The sequence below is a fragment of the Suillus fuscotomentosus genome (genome assembly GCF_016647785.1).
Source record: "Suillus fuscotomentosus strain FC203 chromosome Unknown F5891scaffold_19, whole genome shotgun sequence".
Taxonomy (NCBI): Eukaryota; Fungi; Basidiomycota; class Agaricomycetes; order Boletales; family Suillaceae; genus Suillus; species Suillus fuscotomentosus.
Genome location: NW_024539531.1, coordinates 720969 through 741382, shown reverse-complemented (window position 1 = coordinate 741382; position 20414 = coordinate 720969). Strand labels below are relative to the sequence as shown.

Here is a 20414-nt window from a genome sequence, read left to right as displayed (position 1 = left end):
CAGAGAGCTTGGAACGCGGTTTGAGCCTCCTTTGCAGAGAGCTTGGGACGCGGTTTGAACCTCCTCTGCGGAGAGCCTGAGACGCGGTTTGAGCCTCCTTTGCAGAGAGCCTGGAACGCGATTTGAGCCTCCTTTGCAGAGAGCCTGGAACGCGATTTGAGCCTCCTTTGCAGAGAGCCTGGAACGCGATTTGAGCCTCCTTTGCAGAGAGCTTGGAACGCGGTTTGAGCCTCCTTTGCAGAGAGCTTGAATACTGTCAGTCAAAATCCACGACATGTTCAACTTCTCACTCAAAGTCATTGCTCAGACATATTCCGCCAGGGTAATGAAAGTGTTTTACATCAAGAAAGAAGATAAATATGATACTATTGGGATGACATTAGGTGTCAGACTTGCAATCTCAGAACACAATGAAGAACTCACAGATCGCGTTCAACCACAAATGGTGGGTATAAACAGGATAGGCGTACCAGACAAGGAGTAAAATATAGCGCCAATGCATCTGCACTGCGGAGTATAGGTGCGGCTCTGTTACAGTGGCTTGAGTGTGGCAGCATGAGGCTGCTGGACTCAATGGGCAGATCAACGAAGACAAATATACATAAACAATTTTGTTTCTTTGAATCTGCCACCAGCCAACTTTATGCAGTACTTGGCTTGTGAATATTGTACTCAGACCTCATGCGCATTCCCTCATTGTGGTACATCTATAGCTCCAAGAGCTGTTGAACGCATCAGTTGAATTCTTTTATGCTCCGTTTCATTAAAATATTAAAGGTTTACTCAGACATCTCTCTGCGTTACGACATGCCAAACATAGATTCATGGAAATTGGTAGCGATAACACATCGTATTTGTAGTACAAGGTTAAGAACCGAGAAAGGACCAGCAGACATCCGATTAGTAAAACCTACTACACGTGTATAGCGGCTGGATGAGTCGTGAAGTATGAAACGGGTACATCCCAGACAAATCTCAGAGATTTGGTGGAACTAAAGCCACCACTGTTTGGAACTTCACTGCACGGATTACCGATTGGCTGGATTTCGATGGGCACGACATCCGTCATATTCCTGAATCTCTTGCTCCCATTCCTTTCCGTCATGGTTCTCGGAAGACCTGTCTTGGGGGCGATGGGAAGGACATTGCTCGCCCTGGATAGAGCATGATGAGTATGCTCAAACAGCACACCAAGAAGGACGCACTTTATGAAAGGGAGAGCCTTCACTGCCTCCGTGAATATCGGAAACAAATGCGGATAGGCAGTACATGTCTTCAAGAGCTGACATGAGAATCTCGTTCATGTCTTCTGGTTCATGGTAGTCGATCTGTCCTGTGTGTTTCTCTTTCAAGATGATAACCATCGAGTGATAGAGCTGAAATATCAGCGCGGCAGTCTGTTATTTTGAAGAGAAAACACGAAGCGAATACAAACTTACCAATGTCATCAGATTACACACCGGTTTCTGGGCCAGACAGTTGGAGTTTGAAAAGACTTCTTCTGGAAAGAGATCTGCTAGCCGCCCTTATGTTGTCCATCTGCTAACTTGCTGATTGGGTGAAAGAGCGATGCCCAAACAAGCTCCAAGAAAACTTGTTCATTGATGAGCTCGGAAATCGCCCGATACACCTGAAAAACGAAAAGTTTTGAGCTAGTGTGGTAACTACGGTCTTGAGTCCCGTACATCATCCCTTTTGCCTGAGTTGAAAAGAAGCACAAAGTGAGTGATCCTCGTGATCATCTCATTCCAAGAGGCAACGAATCTGGTGTATGGTGACATTGCACCTTTGACCACCTTCCTTAGTTCTGCTTTTGAATTATCGAAGGCCTTAGCTAGCTGCTCACGTCAATAAGGAGAAAGCGAAGGAAAGAGAAGGCGTACATTGACACGGAACACCGGCCACCCTGCAGCAATGGTTTCTCCGTTGGCGAATTTGATGTTCACTGATAAAACTGGTAAGATAGCGGCTGGTGGGATCTATGATGCAAAGCACTGACCTAGTTCTTCCAGAATCTCCTCATAAGTCTTGTGAACTAGGTGAAGCGCGGTGAGAAAGCTATTGGTCACCAGATGTCGTACTTCCTGTCTGAGAAACCCTAAACGGAGCTTGGTGCTCTCCTACCCACAAACCTGCGACAAACAGGGCCCTAGTGAGCATCACGACCCGCCACCAAGGTGACCTCTTCATTGCGCGGGTGAGGGCGTCTCGTTGCTTTCTGTTCAAGGTTGTCCATATGCCACTCCTAGACTTTCTCCATTGTAGGTCGGAATGGAAAACTTGGAGAGCCAGCTCCTCGGTGAAATCCTCACCCATTTCATCCAAAAGGGGCCCGGCTGAATCGTCAATACCATTGAGAGAGGCAATAGTGGACAACCCCCAGTAGTTATAGCCACAATCGAGCTCTTGAAGTTCCGTGGGTGTGAGTTCAAAAGAAGCGGGAGTCAGGAAGACATCCGAGAGCGTATTATCGAGAACACTTGAATGAGTGAAAGGCAGCGCCTCATATGTGAGTTGTTGTGCTGGGGTGGGAGCGGGAGGTGGATACCCATCCGGAAACGGAGCATAGAAGAATTCAACTGATGCGTTCAACAGCTCTTGGAGCTATAGATGTACCACAATGAGGGATGTGCACGAGGTCTGAGTACAACACTCACAAGCCAAGTAGGCATTGGGACACCTCTGGCGTCGGCCCTACAGTATGTAGGGGTTATCGCGCTGATATGAGCGCCGCCGGTTGACTAGATCTGTCGTTTCAAAGACGAAATGTTCAATACGGCAAACATCTCACCGTTGCTGTGAATAACTCATGAAGGTGGGTAGTATCCCTCTCTCCAGGAATAATCAGCCACCCAAGTTGTGTGAGCCGACCAGTCCAAGGCCGGGCCTCTTGGAAGGACCTTTCGCACTACAAACAAATGCAGTGAGACTAAGCCTTTGCATTCGAGAAGGAAAACTCACGTAAATAGGTGATACTTGGAGGTGATGAGCTAGATACCCCACAATGACATACGATCCCGTAGTAAGAGCGATGAACGGATGCTGAGAGTAAAAAGGTAAAATGAAACGACAGGTGATGAATGTCGACAAACCTCTTCGTGCTAAAGGAGAAGGTCGTCGCATCAGCGAATCCACTGTACAAAGTCCTATACTTACGGCGAGCTGAAAGAGCTGAAGAATTTCGCCGATAGCTGGTACGTATAACCATACTGGAGACATCGTGATGACCGGTGTGGGGTGGGTGAGGAGGGAATTGATGGCAACTAAAGAGGTTAATAAGGGCCGGTCGTAAAATAAAAAAGCCTGCCAGACATTAGCAGCGGTCAGAAGTTAGAGTTGGTATAATGGGGTACTGATCAGTAGTGGCCATTACTTCTCGTCACCGCTAGTTGGTGGCCGTTTGTAACAGCTGGCTGCCAATCTGTGATTGATGGCCACCAATGATTGCTGGCGATCTTGATACAATCGATGGCCATTAATACCTTCCGGGAATATTATGTGTTAGCCATCGTAGTCATTGGCCATCTTGAACTTGTTGAATCGTGCCCATCAGATTACATGGGTTCTATTGCTGTAATGTAAGAATTAATTTTCGTAATCGAAAGCATGGCCCATGAACATATCGTCTAACGCCTCCACGAGAGACTCCGTGCTTGCATTCCTTCCTTGTTCAAAGAAATTCAATTCTTCAACACCAAGGTAATGGCCTTCTTCATCGCCCTCATCCTGTTCATCGTCGCTTGGATGGGCGCTTTCCGCGAAGTTTTCTTCGCCCTCAAAATCCTCATCTTCCATATGGGCGGCTGTCTGAGTGGCAGGTTGCCGTGCCGAGCTATGACCGTCCAAGGTCCCTACCCTGTGTGAGTACATGTGGCCTACCCCAAGGCCATAATGGAATCTCATGAGTGTGTCATGATCAGCAAAACTGGTGGAGTTATGAGGATTTGGTAGATATGACTCGCATGGATAAGACTGCTCGCCTGTTGACGTAGTATTCTAGCCAGTCGTGTTCATCTCCTGAAAGGGAAGAAATACCACAGTTCAGGTTGCGCCGGCCTCGAGAGAATGCCGGAATTATATGGCATGCCCTCAGGACCGCTCCTGGATCCACGAAGCCGAATGTGTTTGGATCCATCAAAGGCAGGAAACGAACCCTTCCCAAAGCACACGTTTCCCATGCATGGCTTTGTATGACTTCATACCACCGAACAAACAGGAAGTCTATTCGGCGGGACTCGTACACGTTCCCTGAGCGAACTACATTAATATGATGGATACCAAGAACCCGCGCATAATGATATTTGTCATCATGCCCCTCAGCGTGCTGGAGTAGCATAATGTTGTGATGGGGGGTCCTGGGATTTATCACGTCTTGAGCCCTTCGTACGTCGTACGTCGTATAATTAAACCTAACGAGGTTGTGGTGGTATAGTCTATTGTGCTTGAAGAGAATTGAACTTTTTTCTTGGTCAGGATGTGCAGAGTTCTCCATAGAAATTCCAGGAGACCCTATGCGGTCCAGGATACGATCCTTCAATCGCGGAAGGAAGTTCGGTGATTTACGTTAGAACGATTATGATCAAGCCCCTGAAAGTCATACCTTTATGGCAGGATCTCCCGCATGTCTGCGGAGATAATGCCCTAACTCGTCGAAACTCTTCTCACTTCGTCCAATATGATGGTGCAACTGAGGGTCAATTGCAGTTTCGTCGACCTGCGCACGAGGGACCTGTATTGCCTCCGTTGTTTGATACGGCGCAAGCGCATTTGACGGCGTTCTATCTGAGTCAGTTGGCATATAAAGTTTCTGCGATCAGTTCGACAGTATCTGCCTTTCGGCGTTCGGTGCTCTAACTCTCCCTGATAGCAACTGAGCCGGGGAGCGGACAGGGAGCAAATCACGACTTACTGGTTCTGTGCTGTATGAGTCTGTGGTGCCGAAGCGACGAATGGAAGCAACATAATCGCCCAACGCATGAAATTTGTATGTCTGAATATTTAGTGACTTCTTCCTCCTCGGTTGCCTTGGTAAACGTGGATCCTCCTTCTGTTTCCCTTTAGCATTAGCCCCTGTCCCCTTTTCATTCGCCATGCTGCTCTCCGTGCATCTAGCAACGTCCTTTGCCTGCCGACGAGATCTCGCGTCGACCTCACGGTTGAGCTCCTGTGTGTAGTATGCAGTGCATACCTTCAATTTGAAGTGTCGGAATTTTTCACCGAGGTCGGTGGTTTGCTGGTCGAGAATCTCCAAGGTAAGGTCAGAATGCATTCGCAGTTTGGCGAGTCCATGCCAATGCGCCATAATGAAAAGGAGATCGAGGAGAATTTTGTTGTGAGCATCGGGGAGGAGGCCTTCAAAAACTGGAATAGAACACTTGTACAAAGTTAGCGCACGAACATATGACAATTAAAAGGTGTACCTGTAGAAGATCTTCGAAGTTGCGTGCTGCCATGTTCGACATGTCGGAGGTGTTGGCAGAGAATCGCCTAATGGTTGCAGGACCAAATGGGGGGACCTGCCTGTACCTGTCAGATATGGAAATGAGTACCCCAGGCGTTATCAGAAATACATTCAGCACCTCCTATCAAGCTCATGCACTAAGTCACTGTTCAATGCTGTCAGAATTCTCAGTAAATGAATTAGAAGCATGCGCCATATTCCCAGCTCAAACTCGTGTAGGAGATCGACGACAAGCGCTGCAAACACATTGAATCCAAATGGACTAAGATTATCCGACAGCACATTCTAATCAAGTATTAGTTCAGCCGACAAATGAGACTGACGATTATGCTTACTGAGTTCGGCACCCACGAATCAGGTTTGAGAAGTGCTTCGACTGCCGTACTGTCAACACCGAGATTTTTTTCGTAGATAAGGTTGCATGCAGTGGCAACGGGCTGACTCCTCGAGACGTTGGACCGCGCCAGCGTTGAACGTTGTTGCCGATCACGGCTCATCCCCAGATTCTGAAGCCGCGCGGTTGGTATGAGACAGCGAGGGCAAGGACAGCCTCCCAACTGCCGAATGGTTGCAACAAGGACCCTGGTTTGGTCAGCTTAGATGCCTTACGGATAATGATCACGACTCACTTTTCAGGGTAATCCGCAGAGTAGGTAAAAACTCGTGGGTAAAACCTGTGTTTGACTCCGTCACAGCAGAGAATTACCATCCCGTGCTCATATGCCTCTAAAAAACTCCTCGTCGAGTAAAATCTTCCACTGAGCTTGAAACAGTTCACGCTGGCAATGCGTTGTGCATTCACGGCCAATCCCCTTGCCGTTGGTGTAAGTCCCCACAAAATCCTTAAATGTGTCCGGAAGCTGCCAATGTGTAAGCTTGAATGCGAGAAGGATATCAATTCAGGGGGGACATTGTACCTTTTGAAAATATGCGACATGGTTCCCTAAATTGCAGGATGGCCTACAACGACGGTATTTGGATTCATTTCCAAAGTACATGTACACTGGCCACAGCTTCGCATTACCGAATGATGTCAGTTGCGTGGCATCTGACCAAAACATCAGTGCGACGATCACGCGGGGTAAATCGCACCCTGGCTCCCCAGGAGACTCAAGGAGATCACGGTGGGCGTCCATAAAGGCCGGTGAGGTATACAGCTCGCCTTGAATGTCGACCTCGCGGGGAAGATGAGGAGCGCTCCATCGCAGCTGGTAAGGTTCGTAGTGGAAAAGCTCGTCATCCTGAGCATTTGCGAGCTTTTCTCGAATGACGGAGGTGAGAGACCGATGGTGAAATTTGGCCGCGACGTAAGGTCGAGGGCCTGGCTGAGCTGCAGTTCGAGAAAAAGGTACTTCGATGCTGACTTGCGTTTTGTGCCAACTGGCATCCACATCCTCCCATTCTTCCCCCTTGTTGTCGTAAACAGTCGCACCTAGCTGTGAGTTAATTCTGCCCCATGGCGTGCTCCGGATATCGTCAGGATTAAAATCCGGATCGCCGACGATGTCAATAAGTTCCTTGAAGCTGTGCTGGGACTTCTGCGCGCCTCCATGCCAGTACCAGTGACCCAGCTCAAAAGAGGATCGATTGGGGTAGGGGGAGAATGAAATGTCTTGAGGCTCTGCGAGAGCATCTGACTCAGTTGAGGCCACGGCCGGAACGGAACTGATATCTTGGAGTGTGACCGATTCTTCTGGGTCGTGAGAAGGGGGGGTGGATGAAAAGAACTGGCATACCAGCCCGAATACATTTCTAGCAGTACGGAAAGGGGGAGCTCGCGAAGACGCACGAGTGCTAGTAGACGAGTCCATTGTATTGGCATGTGCGTCAAGCTCTGGTGCTAGAGCAGCATAACCAGAGGGAACACTTGGAGGAGCTTGGGGAAGCACATCCTCATATTGCCTATAACGGAGCGGCAATGAGACGCCAATGCGTCGGCTCCTCCGCTGCGCCAGTGATAAGCCCTGTTCTGCGTCTATCTCCATAGGTAAGGCGCCGAGATCGGCATTTGATACTGATGCGGGTGCGTTTTCTTGCAATGAAGGTCCTGCATGTTCCAGATCAGCAGACGGGAAAGAGTTCTTCGGAAGGTGGGCATGCGCGTTCGACGGAGCTGTGCTAGGGCCAGTAAAATGTTTATCGAGGCTGTGGTTCACTCGTGACCGCTTTGCGGAGCCCAAAAGATGCTTCGCTTTGGATAAGGCAGAGAACAATCGTTTCTTGCCCTTGGTGCAAGAGCCCTGATGTTTTGTGTAGGCACTCTCCTGCGTGAACTCGCGAGTGCAGGCACATCTGAAGGGGGTTGGAGTCGGTGATGAACCTGCCCAATCCATGAGGGGGAGCTGAAGGTGTAGGAATACGGTTCAGTCCAATTTTGAAGGATAGGTGGAAGGACTGACGACTTCGGCAGCATAACATAATATGGTGGGCACTTGTGATGGCCAGCCCGATTACCGAACGGCCATCACATCCCCGGATTCCCACAGGCTAGAACTTTTGGCAGCAGAGTGAAGGTGGCGGGCAGGGACATTTTATGTGGCAGGAGAGGCTAGGGAGACTGTAATGTTAATACATGTCGCGGTCTCATAAAAGCAGAGTAGATACCGTGTATTCGCTGCACCGGACCATATAATGGAAGCCCCGTCTTCACCTTCGTCTACCATCACTGCCCCACCTGATTGTCATGAAACCGCTCAAAGGTTAGCCAAATTGATTGCGGAGGCTATGACCTGCCGCTCTGCCCTACTACACTACGACAGCACCTCAAGATCCATGATTGAATGGTGGTGGTGAGACGCACCCGAATTCTGTGCAAATTTTGACCCATGACACTGCTCCACGAAAACGCAGGCCTGTCGACGGTGATGGAAAGAGGATCCCCCCTTTCAACCTAGAGATCCACCACGAAGGATATGGATTGAGATACCCATGCTGCCTATGCACCGATGGTAGTGGAAGGAGGGTGTACGTAGAGTGCGCAGTGTACTCTTGGTGGAATAAGAGCACCGAGAAGTTTGACTGGACCGCAAGATGCGCATCTGATGAATGCGGATACCGAGGTTAGCATTCTTAGCATTCTTCACGCTCAAGATGATCACATACTTAAGAGTGAACATCGCCTAGTGAAAATCGACACATACTTCAGGCTACCAACTATAGCCACCTTCCGCTATCCTCGAAGAGGTATGAGCGTCCCTCCTTCCTTCACTGCAGCACTGGATTTGAACTCATGGATAAAGAACGGCAAGCCTTGCCTATTCAACTAGAGTGGACTTACAAAGAGCAAAGCGAATTGCTGAACAGACTCGATTCCTCTGCTGGCAATGGTATTACTACCACGGAGTTCCAGATTTTGTTTAGCCGCTGCAAGGAATGCAAACGAGTCGGGGTGAGGCCAGCAATGAGGCGCCACATCTGTTCGGAAGGTATGAAAAAGCGAGAAGGTTGACTCACAGGAGGATCATTATTGCTTAGTATTAGTACAGTCAGCATAGCCTAGATTAATATTGATATGATACTTGTTGATGGAGGTGGGAATCAGCAAATTCTGATGAAATCTCGCTGCCATCCCACAGCCACGGCGCGCAGTGCGCACGGCCCATCGTGCGAGGTGTTAGCTTAAACATTTCCGCATTCTCCACTAATCATATGTGAATCCTTGCAAGGTTTCAGCTGTTAATATACCATTTTCCCCTATGCAGTCTGGAATGTGTAGTAACGATCTATTTGGATGACATGCGAGACACTATTGAACAGCACAGACAGCAAAGTCACCAACATGCAGCAATCAGCCCCAGGCCTATCTAGTATTCGCGTTCGTGCGTGCCAACAACCACCTTTCCGACTTGAGCGCTTGAACTCGGCAGTGACGATTAGTAATCCTCAACGTCGATGTCACTGACATGCTGGAATTCCTGTGAAAATAGAATGGCGCAACCTACTTGCATGACTTGGAGGTTGTGGACGGAAGAAGGCTGATTTGATGACCATTTGACATTTGATGGCCATTTGATGGCCATCGTCTGTTTTTTGATGGCCACCGCTTGTTTGGTGGCCATCCCTAAAAGGAATATGAGATGTCGTGTCGACTCTGTCAATTGCAAAGTACCTCTTCTCATGGTCAGCTCCGCGATTGCTTGGAATCAACGATTAAACTACCGCTTACACATAAATAGTACTCCCACAGTCAAGCCCGCTCGCCACTACATAAAATAGTCGCACCCATACAAGATGTGTCTTTCAGCAGAATTATTCGATCACTCAACTGCTTGGGCGAGCATTTTTCCACTTTCGAACATACTAGGCAGTGAATTCCTGGATGCCTACATAGGACTCATAGCAAATCAGAAGGTCAGTGGTTTTTTTTTTGGTAACCCTGATCTTTACTAAATATTTTCATGTAGCTCCAGACTGAACTATACGTTCTTTCGTTCTTGCTCAAAGAACGAGTTTATCCTGGCGATCTTTGGGAAATAATTGGGGAGCGCAGCATAGAGGCGAAACAAGAGGAAATGTTGCGAAGGCATCAGAGCGTATGTACTAACGAGAATAGCGGAAAACATGCAGCCGTAGAACGAATTCTTTTAGAAGAGAGGAGGAAACGATGCCAGATGGAAGTGTCTTTGTACACCCAGGCTATCGAAGTCTTAGAGCAACACTGGTTGTGTGAGCCTCTTTTTGTCTGAGTGCGGATGTGTAGTCTGAACCCTCTTACTATATAGCACGCCTGGGAGCTCGATCCAAGCATGCCATCAGGCCTCCCTCAAGGCAGACGGTTGCTCCTACAGACTATGCACCTCTACCTTGCACGCCATTGGCCTGCTCAATAGCAGCACGAGGGAGGTGTGAAATTTGGCTGATGAAGAACGATGCCCGCCTCGTCCCAACTGCAACTTCTTTGATGGAGGCATTATCACCTCTACACCGCTCTATCTCTTCAGTACGCAGTGATTCCACCTCGCAGGAAGGAAGATCAACATCTGTCAATTTGAATGTCAGTACTCTGACAGTTGGCTTAGTTACTCTCACTGACTGTTCACAGTGTATTGGCCCCTCATTGCCCCTGTCGAGTACATGGGTCACCGCTGACGTCCAAGAAGCCTTTTACCAGTCATTCAAGCAGGAACTGACTATGCAGGCGGAGCTGATGGTGACATCCCTGGCTACCAGACGTAGCAATGCCTATCTGCGCAACCTTGGGCTATATTTGCTCATCTTGCAGGCCAAGAGACGCCGTGCCCACGCCGAGATAGCGTTATATACGATGGCCATTGATAATTTGCATGGGTACAACCTCTCTAATACCAGTGAGTACGACTGATCATGCTCCCTTCCTTGCTAATAATACTGCAGGTTCATCAACATCTTCAAATCCAAACATTCTGCGACCTCTGTGTAAGGAAATGCACTACTACAACGAGGACATCGAAGACGGCACAGAGGAAAGCTGTGGAGACTATGAAGATTACGAAGATTACGAAGACTGCGAAGACCTCGACATTAAGTGACACTGGAATTTCCCACTGACATCTGCATATTTTTTTGCATGGGACTGTATTTTTTTGGCCCTTGCGCAAGCTGCCTTAGCCCTGACCTCCGTAAATTATTCTCTTTATTGTCCTCATATATAAGTGTGTAGGTTTATGCATTCCCACGAAATCCTGTACTCACAAATGCTATCTGGTTCTTGTTTGGTTAATTGGTTAAAACCTGTCTTGCCTGCCACTACTTCCATGGTGTTCCTCACTCTCATATGTTCGTGTCAAGGAGTATACGTTGGAGAATGTGCTTGTGTTCCTTGGAGGCAGGTGAGCAACGCATGTGGAGGCTGCGTGATTCCAATTGTACAATGTAAATCACTAGATCCGGCATATGGCATTTTTAAACGAAAAGATGAGGTAGCAGGTGACCATTCTAGTAGAAAGCTACCAGCTGCAGTATATGATCAAGAATTCATTCGCGTGCGTATGCAATGATTGACTCATCACTGATCAGTGTGTGGGAAGATTGGCAAAAATTTCGAATCGTCTTATCTACCTTGGCCCACTAGGTGCTAGTTGGATGCATGTAAGTTCATCATTGCGCTCTGGGATGAATTTGATGACTACATGCTCCGAGTAGAGTTCTGTGAGATGTTCCCATATCAGATTGGCCTAGTAACTTGACCTGCTCCCCGGTTCGTACTATCTTTGTTAGTTCGTGATGATTCATTTCAACTGCATAGAATTCCGGAGGAACACATAGATTTCCTTGCAAAGCTCCCCGATTATAGACACATCGTATGGTGGACACCCCACTAAGCTTGCAAAGGATTTTGCCTTGGAAGTATTCCTTGCACTGAAATAACCTTCTAGTGCTCTCGGCACTTCGATGCACGACTGGAAGCTTAGGGTGGTGGTCTCCTTCAGCTGCCAATGTGACCTGAGCATTCATCAGAATGTTTTATGGTGGCTCTGATGTTCAACCTTATGCGGTAAAGGCCTTCTGCTCTTCAGCTGAACGATCTCGAAGTGAGTAGGATTCAACACACCATTGACTTCCGGTGGGCTAGATAGCACCTGCGACTTTGGTACAGTCGGATTGACACCCTTATTGTTATAGTGTGTGGACGAGCTTGGCATTTGATGATTTATTGATTTAGTTCCCGTTCAGCGTCTCATCAAATTTTGGTCCTTGTAGGGCTCCTGTCCGTACCTGTTCGCCACCTGTCAAAACCGCTACCTGGGCCATCGACTGACTTTTGTCGGGCAATTCATCTTCAACGCATTGGCCTACTGTGTAAGTGGTGCAATCCAATAACAACAACTTACCATTAGCTTACAGAACCGAGTAGGGAGCAAAAACACGAACACGATCTTTGATTCTACCAGTGTCCTTTTGCACATTGCGTGTGCCTTGCGTTTGAACCGACCGCCACTATTGACTTGAATGAAGGCCTAAAGGTGAGCACTATGCAATGCTTCTTGACCACCCTCATTTAGCCAGAATTCAGGTGTAGTGATATTCATCCGAACCTTTACAGGCCAAATACATGAAGACTAGAATGCTACAACAGCCGCAGTCCATCCCAAGATCGTTTCGACCGGTCTCATTCTATGGAACCACACTTCTGGGGTTCCGGTTCCCGGTGGAAGTCGTCTTGAAAAGATCGAGGATTCTCTATGGGAAAAACTTCGCAGAGATACATGGCAAACCGAATGTTCGAGCCGCATCAGACTCCCGGAATTGATCGATTGATTGATCGATCCGGCCAATACGAAATGTTTGTCCATTTGCACGTCACTTAATATTTCCTCTCATCATCGTATATAGGTTGGTGGCCCCAAGTCCAAGGTTTCCATATTATTGTACCCGTCCTGCACGAGATTACTCTCACCAGAAGTTGCCAGTGTATCCTCCTGTTCGTGGTGATACTTATCATCCTTACTCTAGTGGTCAAAGCTACTGAGAGTCACACGTATCTGTTCGATCAGATTCATACTGGCCACAATATGATGATAGTACTCGACAGTTACCACGCTCAGTCGATAAATCAAACGCAGATGCTTACTACCCATGTCGACCATCTTAGTCATTATGATCACGATGACACTCAATCGGCGTCCATTGCTGGCACACCGCCTCGCCATGCCGTTAACTCTCCTCCGCCGGCTTAGGTCGAGCCCAGGCCCTTACGCCTTCCCCGCACTTCCTTTCAACCACTCATGGATACTTCGACGAAGCCTGGTGTCCAGTCTGACAGGCAATGCATGCTTAAGCGATCTACAGTACCCGTGCTCCCACAACCTCAAGAACTCACACCTGTCCCCACGCCATCTCCAGCTTCGTCGCTCAACAATCTGTCGCACCTGTCATGAGTCCACCAGTGCTTCCGGATCGTCACATCATTCAGGGTTTTCATCATCCCTACCATTGGTCACCGTCTCTCGCAGTATGGCTACCCTTGCCGCCTTGTACGATTTCCTTCCCTTACTCCTGCACCGCCTATTTTGCCGCCGGTCGATACCACGTCTTTATCGGAGCTCGAGTATCACAATGATTACCAGGGGGGATAATGATGGCAAGCAAGTATATCAAGGAGGTATTATGCCCACAAGCTTCATACAGGCGCGTTTTGTCTCCCTTCTATAGTTTTCTTTAGAAGACCGTTCTTATCCTTGATCAGCAATGTATAGTTACCCAGCGGAGTACGCTGAGTACTATTCCAAGGATGCCCTGTCCCCCGGCGGTCCACGGCTCTGTGACACCCTTTTCAATGACGTCTCCCAAGTGACTTCACTTGCGTGAGTTGGCGCTGCTGACTACATTTATACTTTGCTGATGTTCTTTTTGTCACAGACTTAATGAAGAGACCCAGACATGAAGATGCCCAAGGCTCAGAATCCCTACCAGTAGAAGTTCAGGACACTAAACCAGTTACGTCGAGAGTCAGGAAGGGAGGGCTCTCCCTCTTACCCATCATCAGCTTGGATGTTCTTTTCGATGTAAGTTTTACTCCCTGCGCATATATATGCAGCTCAAACATTACCTATCGCAACAAATTGTCGGATTCCTGGAACCGCTTGACCTCCTCGATCTAGCTCGCACCTCTAAAGCTTTTTAGAATTCACTTGTGCGAAAATCGAATGCTTTCGTTTGGAGAGCGTCGCTGTCACTTATCCCGAGCCTCCCCGAATATCCACTACATCTGAGTGAGCCACGGTACGCTTGCCTTGCATTTGATCCACACTATTACGCAGGTCGTCTTCCATAATTTTCATAAAGACATCCTTCAACACGAAACGTACAAAACTGTCGTGGAATCGGTTTCAACATCATCTGACAGTTTCGAGTAAAATATTGCGGGCCTTGAGAATCCAGTGATGAACTATGTCAAGTCTCGTAGTCTGAAAAAGTAGTGATAGACAACCGACAGGAAACTAACAAAGAGGACAGACGCATACTTACCCATAAATTCGCATGAATGTAAGACCGAGAACTGTTTATATAATAAGGTAGCGGGCCCCAGTGCCACGGATGTGGCCCTGCGAGACTTATATAGTTAAGAAGGTTGCCCGGAGGGCTGTGATGAATTTACAAGACATTACCCTGGACGTGTCACAACTGCCAGCAATGACTATTTTGTATCAATATTACAAAAATATTATGTAGCTTTGCAAACAACCATCGCAAGGTGAACCCAATGCAGCAGGTGACCGTTTTTGTGGAGCGATGCTGGAATCCCTTCAATAGTTTATCTACAAAATATCATATTTGCGTGACTTCATCAATATTACAAAAATATTATGTAGCTTTGCAAACAACCATCGCAAGGTGAACCCAATGCAGCAGATGACCGTTTTTGTGGAGTGATGCTGGAATCCCTTCAATAGTTTATCTACAAAATATCATATTTGTGAGATATACATGACTTCATCAATATTAGAGGTTTCTTGCAATCGCTTGTCATTCAGCATCATTATGCTGGTGTTTAGATAATACTATGTATTTGGATATAATATGTCGATAATTGATTTCATTTTGCCAGAAATATCTATTAAAATCACCTCATGGCCGATTTCCTGATGGATAAGAAGTCAACTGGATCCATATTGGCATGAAAACCATCAACCATAAATGTTGCTTCGACTAGGTCAAATGGTAAGATTGGATGCACTCCATGCAATAGGTAGAATGGTGAAAATCCAGTGACATGGCTAGTTGTCACATTCTCTGCAAATAAGGCTTGATGAACCTTATCCGGCCAATGTGTAATATGCTTTCCACAACTTTTTACAATGGCTTCTCGGATGTTTTGTCTTGCACTGAGCATGCTGTTGTCGTTGTCGTTGTCGACCTCACCCTCGAACCTCGATGCCCATCCACAGCGCTGTCTTCTTAGATAGATGATCTATAGATAAACACCTATAAAACAAATATCTCCACGGTCAGCGATTCAGACAAATACCAATGACTGATAACGTGGTCGTTCGTGGGTGGCTAGTTGTATACTACCCAAAGTATGTTCAGCTAAGGATACTTCTGCAAGATCAGTAATACGATGGTCAATCCAATCTTTGGACTTGACAGGAAAACAAACAAACAATGGTCAGCCCGACAGTATGGCGATGACCAAAAGAATATATGGGTTTCTTCCTCAAGTTCCCTTTCAACAACAGTGCCTCGTGCCAACTATACTCCAAAAGAAATGGTGCGGAATTACAATGATAAACTCCCTCAGCACAAAACAGGTAGAATCAAAGGTCAAGACTAGTCAAATGCTTTATTGTAGAACTCTTAGCTCAATATTGAACCTGCTGTCAAGGAACTCTTCTTTGAGTATTCAAACAGACTCAGGAACGGACGTCCTTGGGTTTACTACCAAGTCCCCTCTTCAACGGCTAAAGCCTAGCAGGCACAGAATATCTTGGCTCAGTATCACTACTCAGATGAGTGAGGTCAAGCTTCACTATCAATTCCTAAAGTCTCCCCACTATGCTACTTCTGAGTCTTAGGTGGACGTAGAGACAACATGAATATTTTGGATCAGTATTTTTTGCACAAAGAACACCAAAGGTCAGTGAAAGTAAAAGAAAAGAAAAAGAATAATAGAAATCAGAATAAAAGTGTGGCTGTACCTTGCTTGCTGGTTGTTGCACACAGTGAGCTCACAGCGGGTCGTTCAGTATGATGAGCTTGCAGTATTACTGTCTCTTGAGAGTGTTCCTCTCAGTCTTGAAACAGTTCTTGACACTGGTACTGACACTTATCACACCTTACTTCACAACTTAGTGTTAGTTGGGCTGAGAAACACCCTACTACCTGCTGGTATCTGCTTTTTTTATTTCAAAAACTGAGGTCATTATATACACAATAAATGTGGCTGTGCTACTAGTGTATTCAAGAGTCATCAAGAGTCATAATGAGTCATATGTGCAAGGTGAGTCATAGTGAGTCATAGTGAGTCATAGTAAGTATCTAGAGTGAGTCATAGTGAGTCATTGGGTATTTGCTAAGTCATGTGACCTGTCCAACCCCTGATGACAAATCCAGAAGGAGAGTAAGAAGTGTCACCTGATATGAATCCTGTGCGTGGCTGTCTTTGCTTTGCTTTGTTTGAAGGGTGAGAATGACGCGAGCCTAGTATTTAGGGGTTTACTAATGTTTTTCCAGGACAACATATGTGGGAAATATTTTTCACAGTCACCTGACATGTGTGGGATTTTGTCTGGGTCATCACCATGGCTGACTAAGCAAAACTCATCGCAGAATTAAATGTACTAAAATATTCAGGCTGCTGGCATATAAACTTGAAAAAATAAAAAGAAAAGCAAAAAATATTCCCTTAGCCTCAGTCCAACTTCAGATAAAAAGGGAAAAGGGTTTCATAGTGGTATTTCAGGGTATATGACTCATGAGAGAGTATTGGTCGTCCATGCACCGAACCGGTTTGGTGCAGGTCAGCGCCGAGAAGGCCACCATCAAATTTTCGGGTGCCATCCACCCAATGTAAGTCATTTTTGTGTGTAGTTAACTAACATTTACTTTTATTTTATAGGAAATCTATTATAATCCAGATTCCACATGCATCCCACCTGACCAGCGGCGCCTCGCCCTTACTGGCAAACAGCCTGTCCACCTTCTGCCTCCTTATCTGTCTCCACGGAGGCACCCTCACATTGGAGATGGAGTCATCAGACACCATCAACAACGTGAAGGCAAAGATCCAGGACAAGCAGGGCATCCCAACTGACCAGCAATGTCTCACCTTTGCTGGAAAGCAGCTCGAAGATGGCCGTCGACTACAACATCCAGAAGGATGTCCACCCTCCACTTGATCTTGCATCTTCGCAGAGGCATGCAGATCTTCCTCCCGACACTTTTCATCCCCCCCTCCTCCGCTTGGCACTTATTTGGTCCCTCCCGCTGACCTGCACCAAACTGGTTCGGTGCATGGATGACTAATGCTCTCCCATGAGCCTAATACCCTAGAAATCACTACGAAACCATTTCCCTCTATTCTAAAGCCAGAATGCAGCTCAGACAAATATGTCATTTCATCTTTTCAATGGAACTCAGACAGGCTGAATATTTTTGTATATTTAATTCTGCGATGAATTTTGCTTAGTCATCCTCAACAATGACTCAGGCTGAATCCCACACATGTCAGGTGACTGTGAAAAATAGTTCTCGCATGGGTTACCCTGGGAAAACTTCCTCAAAACCCTAAATACATGCCTCGCGTCATTTTCTCATTCAACAAAGTGACATCAGAACGGAACACCAATGATCATGAATATTTCTCTTGCAGTGCACAATCAGCCTGTCACATGACCCTTCAGTCACATGATGCTAAATCACATGATCTTAAGTCAGGTGACTTTTGATCCAAATCAAGTGATGACAGAACACTCAGCCCAAGCATGCTGACTAATGCTGACTAATTATGGTCTCATTTGGTGCAACATAAGCAACCCCTGCAAAATGATTTTTGGTACCGCTGACTAAGCCCACCCCTCATAGATGGCGGGAAAAACGTAGCACAGCCACCCTTTTTTTGTATATAAGACCCAAATTTTTGCCCAAAGAAGAGAGCTTTTAAGCCCCACTTTCAGAATAAAATTGTGTGTGAAGTGTGATCATTGTCAACAACAGTGACCAGGGCTGTCAAGTACCTTCAGCAAAGTCATTGTAACCAGTAGTCAGCCAGCAACTTTCAGTAACCAGCAAGCCCCTAAGCTCATCAGCATCAGCATTCAGCAACACCCTTAGCTCATCACCACCAACGACGACCAAGACCTTGAGCTCACTGTGCTCAACGACCGACAGAACTTTTTTTTTTTTTTGATTTTTCTTCTTTGATTTTCTAGTTTTCTTCTGTCTCTTTTTCTCTTTCTTTTCTTTCATTCTTTCATTCTTTCATTCTTTCATTCTTTCTTTCTTTGTCTTTCTTTTCTGTCACTCTTTTGTTTTTCTCTTTTTTTTTCGTTCTTTCTCTCTTTCTCTCTCTTCTCTCTCTCTGTGATCCTCTCTCTTTCTTCTCTTTCAAGTTTCAGTGCTAAGCTTTCATTCATATTTTCAGAAGCTTTTGTGTTGTCTCTTTCGTCCATCTAGACTCCGAATAGTTTAGTGGGGAGACTTTAGGGATTGACAGTAACGCTTGACCTCACTCATCTGAGTAGTGATACTGAGCCAGGATCTTCCTTGTCTGCTAGACTTTAGTTGTTGAATAGGGGACTTGGTACTGAAACCAAGGACGTCCGTTCCTGATTCTGTTTAATACTCATCGTGAGTTCCTTGGCAGCAGGTTCAACAGTGAGCTAAGAGTTCTACTGAGCATTGATTAGTCTTGACCTTTGATTCTACCTGTTTGTGCTGAGGGGGTTGATTGCTGTAATTCCACACAACTCTTTCGAGATACGATTGTTACAAGGCATTGTTGTTGAAGGAAGGTTTGAAGAGGTGTCTTTTTTTTCTTTGTTTCTTTTTGTCATCACCATACCGTTGGGTTGACTAGTTTTCTTTTGTCTTTCAATCACTGCCATACCGTTGGAGTGATTTCATTTCAGTTTCATTTTTGTTGGATTGACTGCATTGTTGCTGACCTTACAGAAGTACTGTGGTCTGACATAGCTTGGGAAGTGTAAACAGCCACCCATGAACGACCACGTTATCAGCCATTGGTATTTGTCTGAATCGCTGACCGTGGAGATATTCGTTTTTATAGGTGTTTATCTATAGATCATCTATCTAAGAAGACACCGCGCTCCCTACCTACAGCTGATTTCATTCCCACGGGCCTTGTTTTTTTTTACAATTTTATTAATGCTTTCATTTGAAATACAATTATGTTGGACCGCTGTCTTGTTACTTAAGGGTCTTATATGAAAGTTGTGTATAATGACAACACAGTTATACACGGTGAAGACTTCTTGCCAGTCCTTAAGTCCACGGTCTCCGACTTTTCTACTTCGTGGGAGGTAATGTGGTGAGTTCTTGGGAGGATTTAGTTTGTTGCCCTCTTCTTGTGTAGTCTTATACGAAGTGTTGTGGAAAGTTCTGTGTTCTGGATAAATTTGTTAGGTTTGTTTCAGCCTAGTAGGTCGTGTTTCAACCTATGAAAGTCTGTTTCAACTTTTTTGTCTTTAGATATGGTCTCACTTTCCATTAAAAGAGAGAGTCTTTTGTATACACATAAAGCTTAGAATGAGAGCTGTTCAATGGTTATATAGTCAACCCCTGTAAGGTAGTATATAACCTAGAGTAGGATAACGATAACGAAATTATATAGTCAACCCCTGTAAGGTAGTATATAACTTAGAGTAGATAATGATATCTTAGATTACCTCAAGGCACTTATATTGGCCTGCACTTTAAGTCTTAGTGGTCTCACACGGTTTGAGATAAGAGTCAAGTGGGAGGATTGTATTTCATGGGTGAAAATGGAGTCCTTTTATACCTTTTGGGAACCCCCTTACTAAGCATGATTAATCAGATGGATTGGTAAGAATGTGGCTTACAAACCAGGTGATGAATCAGCTTATTACTAAGTACATTACAAATACAGTGTAATCTTACAAAGAAATTACAAACCATGACAAACCATGACTAAACATGTTGAGTCATGTTAAATGTTGTTACAAAGCATGGCCAATCATGACTAAACATGTTGAGTCAGCTTAAATAATGTTACAAACCAGAATATTTCCCAGTCACATGATGTGATGACAAATAAAAGCTGGTGGCTGAAAGAAGCCAAATAAAAATAAACAGTCAGAAATAAATAGAGATACAAAACTTGGTGGCTGAAAGAAGCCAAATAAAAATAAACAATGAGAAATAAACAGAAGGTCACATGCTTGATACAAATACAAGGTAAAATAAACCTGTAAAGTGAGAAATAAAATACAAGACAATGAAATAAAGGAAAAATAGAGAGGTAACTTAGTGACAGAGGGCTAGACAGTCTCTCATA

At 45.8% G+C, this 20414-nt stretch overlaps 3 protein-coding genes across 3 annotated transcripts; 2 read left to right on the top strand and 1 right to left on the bottom strand.

The window, feature by feature from the left end:
* Window positions 1-1028: 1028 nt before the first annotated feature.
* On the bottom strand, window positions 1029-3219 carry F5891DRAFT_979168 (uncharacterized protein; the record flags this gene model as incomplete). Its single annotated transcript, XM_041376848.1, has 12 exons — window positions 1029-1154; window positions 1206-1376; window positions 1440-1466; window positions 1686-1838; window positions 1884-1945; window positions 2000-2035; window positions 2133-2604; window positions 2658-2741; window positions 2792-2908; window positions 2962-3042; window positions 3093-3101; window positions 3157-3219. 12 exons carry the CDS (start codon window positions 3217-3219, stop codon window positions 1029-1031), a joined length of 1401 nt encoding a protein of 466 aa, XP_041227636.1.
* A 6472-nt stretch (window positions 3220-9691) lies between these two features.
* F5891DRAFT_979167 (uncharacterized protein) lies at window positions 9692-12689 on the top strand (the record flags this gene model as incomplete). The annotated part of the gene is made up of 14 exons (XM_041376847.1): window positions 9692-9811; window positions 9865-10126; window positions 10183-10303; window positions 10409-10454; window positions 10503-10767; window positions 10814-10964; window positions 11228-11268; window positions 11324-11421; window positions 11511-11527; window positions 11685-11744; window positions 11940-11970; window positions 12140-12238; window positions 12331-12402; window positions 12483-12689. The coding sequence occupies 14 exons, from the start codon at window positions 9692-9694 to the stop codon at window positions 12687-12689; spliced, it is 1590 nt and encodes a 529-aa protein (XP_041227635.1).
* Window positions 12690-13627: 938 nt separating this feature from the next.
* F5891DRAFT_979166 (uncharacterized protein) lies at window positions 13628-14063 on the top strand (the record flags this gene model as incomplete). Its single annotated transcript, XM_041376846.1, has 3 exons — window positions 13628-13743; window positions 13818-13944; window positions 13977-14063. 3 exons carry the CDS (start codon window positions 13628-13630, stop codon window positions 14061-14063), a joined length of 330 nt encoding a protein of 109 aa, XP_041227634.1.
* Window positions 14064-20414: the final 6351 nt, after the last annotated feature.